Source organism: Pygoscelis adeliae, unplaced genomic scaffold, assembly GCF_000699105.1.
Source record: "Pygoscelis adeliae isolate BGI_AS28 unplaced genomic scaffold, ASM69910v1 Scaffold584, whole genome shotgun sequence".
NCBI classification, from domain to species: Eukaryota; Metazoa; Chordata; class Aves; order Sphenisciformes; family Spheniscidae; genus Pygoscelis; species Pygoscelis adeliae.
Genome location: NW_008824602.1, coordinates 288,705 through 293,358, shown reverse-complemented (window position 1 = coordinate 293,358; position 4,654 = coordinate 288,705). Strand labels below are relative to the sequence as shown.

Below are 4,654 nucleotides of genomic sequence, written 5' to 3'. Positions count from 1 at the left end.
CCAGTGCGCTGCTCGAGGGTGCTCGGAGCCCCTCCTGCTCTGTTTTCGGTTGACCCAGAAGACAAAACAAGACAGAAATCCGGAAGCCACAGAAATCAGAAGAGCGCAGCGTGCCCGTCAAACTGCAACCCAGCGAGGGCTGGGCCAGGCTGGGTGAGCAGCTGCCGGGGCCAGGAACGCAGCGAAGCGCCAGCCGGGGTAGAAATGTCCCCTCTGCTGAGGGGGTGTCACCGCACACCTGAGCCCTGCTGCACCCCGGGCATGGGGAGCAGGTCCCAGAGGGCAGCAGGCAGCTCGCGTGGTGGCAAGGGTGGGGTTGGGCGACTTTGGGGCTGCAGTGAGGGAAACCGGGGGAAACCTGTGACAAAATTTATATCGGGGGTTGATGGCACTGAGCTGAGGGGCACGGAGGAAGGCACGGAGGAAGGCACGGATGGAGCAGCTGTGTCCCACCCCCTGGTCCTGTCACCCAACCCTGACATCCGCCACTGATCCCAGATGGGTGCTTCCCCTCGGGGTGTCTGGGCGTTGCCTGTGCCCACGTGCAGGGTGCGTGCGCTGCAGGGTGCCCGTGGAGCAGGACGCACACAGTCGGGGTGCTCTCTATGTAGGGTGCCCGTGGTGCAGGGTGTGTGCATGGTGCAGGGTGCCCACAGTGCGGCGTGTGCATGGCACAGGGTCGAGCACTGCAGGGTGCTGGTAGTGCAGGTGCCTGGGGTACGTGGTGCGTGCCCGGTGCGGAGTGCGCAGGGGCTTGGCAGTGCCAAGTACACACGGAGCAGGCTGCCCGTGCCGCAGGGTCCCCACGGGACCGGCTTCACTCTGGGCTCGCTGCAAGGCTCTGGACGCCTCTGCCCCGCTGGCTTCCTGCTGCACCAGGCAGGCGTGCCGGCAGGGGAACAAGAAACCACAGCATCCCTCTCTGACTTGGCCTGGCACTGAGCGGGCTGAGATTGTTCTCAAGAGCATCCGGTGTCCTGCCGGTCCTTGCCGACGTGGTGACACCCACAGCTTCGAGTGGGGGTGGGTGGGGGAAATGGGTGCTGCTGGGCCGTGCCGGGAAGCGGCGGAGCAGAGGCTGTGCTCTCTGTCCCTGCCGCGGGTTGCTGGGCCCCCCTGGGCTGCCCCGAGCTTGGCTCCTCCACCCCAGCCAGAAATGTCACCATGGGGCCTCTGCCACCGGGGCTTTGCCACTCAGCAGAAGGTGCTGGGTGGGGCATGGAGCGATTGCAGCGGAAGGCTGGGGAGCCCTGAGCCCCCTGCCAGCCCCCTGCCCTGCCCAGCCCCTGCGCCACAGGCAGAGCCTCTGCAGCACTGTGTCATTTATTTCCAAAGCACCCTCTCATCCTGCCAGCACCCTGGCAAGGTAGGTCAGTGTCGGGTCTGGGGCAGGAGTTAGTCCCATTTTGCAAGAAGTTAAGTCACACGACGTTGCTCAAGGTCCCAGTGTGGCAACAGCCAGCTGGGAGGAGAGGTCGGGGCTCCTGTGTCCCTCCCTGCCCCATGTCCTGGTCTGTAGGAGGGTGCCCCACGCTCCCCCCACCCCGGTATCCTCTGCCCAGATGCATCCCCGATGGTCCCAGCACACACCAGCCCCATGCTAGGTGTTGAACCAGCTCGCCAGGTCAGGATAGACACGGCCGCGGGGCAGGCTGGGGTAGGCAGTGCAGATGGTGCAGATCCGCTCCCTCCAGTCGGTATAGAGCTTCACGCTGTACTTCTTCTGCCAGGCAAAGAACTGCCGGTAGCGGCTGGAGTTCATGGTCTTCAGGAAGGTGGCCAGCTCCGCCAGGGAACCAAAGTCATCGACGTGAATGAAGGAGTCTGTAGGAATGAACTGCTCATAGTTGGCCCGGGGAGGCCCCAGCACCACGGGCACGGTGCCTGCCATCAGCGAGTTCCTCCAGAGCTTCTCGGTGATGTAGTCCTGGTGGATGGAGTTCTCGAAGGCCAGGTAGAACTTGGACTTGGATGTTGTTGGCAAGAGGCAGTCCTTGCAAAGTGGCTTTTTGTTTGCTTTCCCGTATATGTTCACGTGGAGGTACCTGGAGAGGTTTTTGTAGATTTCGGCTCTCTTCTGAGTCCTGCGGTAGTTGCTGATAACCCAGGACACCAAGTTGGTCTTTGTGGGGATGTTCACGGTGGCCGACTGGTTGGGCACAAGCTTGCCATAGGGGATGAAGATGTCCGAGTCCCGTCTGTAGGTCATCACCCAGTTGAAGGTCTGGTTCCATTCCGCTAGAGCTTTAGTGTTGGAGGGGGACTCCAGGGAGACCCACACCCAGTTCTGCCCCGGTGGCCTCTCCTTGGGCAGCCTGTCCCGGCCCGGCTGGAGCCTGGCGTGGGGGAACACCACCACGTTCGCCTGGCCCAGGAGCCGCCGCTCCGTGGTAAGCCAGCAGCCCGCGATGCCATACAGCTCACGGCAAATGTCCCCGCTGATGTTGGGAACCTGCTTCGAGGGCCATTTCCACACCAGGACCACCAGCGGCTTAGTGTGCTTGGGCACTTCTCTGGAGATCTCAGAGGGGTTCAGGAAGCACCTCAGGTTCCAGAGGGTGGTTACAAACACTCCAGCGGTGACCACCGCCTTCAGACTGGGCCGGCCCCACGGTGGCCGTGGCAGCAGCGATGTCCAGAGCATGCTGCCAGGCAGGCTGTCACCTTCTCAGGGGACAGAGCTGACACCTGGGAGAGAGGAGAGGCCACCAAGGGCTGTCAGCTCAGCTTGCCGGGGGTGAGGGATGTTGGGGAGGCGCTGGGGCCAGAGTGGATGGAGAAAGGGCTTCTCCATGAAACCTGTGCCCCAGTGTCACCCCTGGTCATTCTGCTGGTCCCCAGCCCCCCGCCCAGGGGGGGACTGGAGTGTCCTGCCTGAGAAGTGCCCCCTCACCCCAGCACCCTCCTGCGGCGACGGCAGGGCTCTCCCCAGGCTCAGGGTGCTCTCCCCAGCCACCAAGCGCACGGGGAGCCCCAGCAGGCTGGGAGCTCGCAGCCTTGGTGCCCCACACTCGTATTTTATTTTCGGGGTGTCACAGATGGCCAGTGCAGGCAGGGCAGTGCAGGCAGGGGGCCATTTAGGGCTGCCGCTGGTGAGGCTCAGCCTGCAGGCCCATGGGAATCCCATCCACGAGATGCTCGCCCCACCACGGCGCCCATCTGCCTGCCTCAGGCCTCTGCTGGCAGCGCTGCGCTTTAACCAGTGTCACTGATGGGAAGGGAGAGCAGCGGCAGGGGCGGTGAATTAGGGAACAAATGGGTAATTGTTAGCATAAACTATTGTAGCTAGTAACTCCGATATAGCATAGATGCTGTTGGAAGCATAATAGAACGTTTGGCAAAGACGCTTGTAACCCTATTGTTAGCAGAAGTTACAAAAATTGGGTAGATAACAGAAACTTGACTGTATACACTCAGTGGCCATCTGGTTGAAACCAGCCTTGCGGTCTGAAGCTCAGCCAGCTCAGCATTCTGGGCCAAAGGTGAAGGTACCCGGTGAAGAAGACTGTGCATCTTCCTCCAAAAGACCCCCATAGACGACCACCAGACGGCAGTACGCGTGCGCCAGGAGGAGGGAGCCCATGATAATAGGTTCTTGGAAATAATTAAAATATCCCGCCTTTTCTTAGAACGAGTTGTACTAACCCAGCCTATGGTAATGAATATGTACACCGCAGAACCATATAAGGGACAGTTGATGCAACATACAGTGTGCAAGCCAGGAGGAGCTATCCCCCTTGCACCCGGCGCCGTAATAAACATACCTGCTTTATAACTCTTTGGAGTTGTGAAGTTTGATTCCGCACGTCAGCGGTGAGTGGGACGCTTGGCCGGGCTGGGGACTGGCCGCCAGCCCGAGCCCACCTGGGAGTGCCGGTCCCAGGGGCAGGGCTCAGTGCCCACGGGCCACCCACAGTGTTCCGCACCAAAGGCGGTTTTGCTTTTGAGGTAACCTGAAAACACACTGGCTGCCCGAGCCCCACTGCTGGCCAGGGCTGTGCTGGTTCCTCTACGATTTTGGAGCCTCCTGAAAAGCAGTGGCTTGCTTTCCCACCCCAGCTGCTGCAGCTTTGCTGCGAAAAAGTCCCTTCCCTGCCTTGGCCCGCTCCGTCTGTCCTGCTAAAATACACAAGCTAAGTTTAGGCTCCAGAAGAACTTGGCATCCGAAGCAGGGAGGGTTGGGAAAGCTTTGCCGGCTCCTTGCGCTGCATACCAGTGCTTCGGGTCCCTCTGCCCACCGGTCCCCAGCAGCGGGGATGATGCCCCCATTTTGAGGATGCCCTGGGAGGGGACACCCCACTCCGGCAGTGCCAGGAGCTGACCCGTTTCTCAGCCCCTCTCCCCACGACGGGCGGTTGTGCTGAGCTCAGACTTACCGGGAAAGGGCTGGCATGGCGGCGTGTGAGGTGCCCGAGTGCGTCTGCCCAGGCAGCTGCTGGCGCTGGGCTGTGGCACTTGAGGACTTCCTCTTTTCTGCGGTTTCGCCTCGTCCCGGCCCCACAGCAGGTCCTCCCTGCTGCACGCGGCAGCTGGCACAGCCCACTCCCAGCACTTCCCGCTGTGGGCAGCGAGGTTCCCCACAGCTGGGTGCGTGCTTTGGGCGCGGGTGCATGCCCATGGCCGGAGGGGTGCCCCATGGCTGGGTGGGTACCCT

General features: G+C 61.6%; 1 protein-coding gene across 1 annotated transcript; it reads right to left on the bottom strand.

Moving 5' to 3' along the window:
- Nucleotides 1–1,600: 1,600 nt before the first annotated feature.
- Nucleotides 1,601–2,644, bottom strand: FUT7 (fucosyltransferase 7 (alpha (1,3) fucosyltransferase)). The gene has a single exon (XM_009322347.1). The coding sequence runs from the start codon at nucleotides 2,642–2,644 to the stop codon at nucleotides 1,601–1,603; it is 1,044 nt and encodes a 347-aa protein (XP_009320622.1).
- Between the last annotated feature and the right edge of the window lie 2,010 nt (nucleotides 2,645–4,654).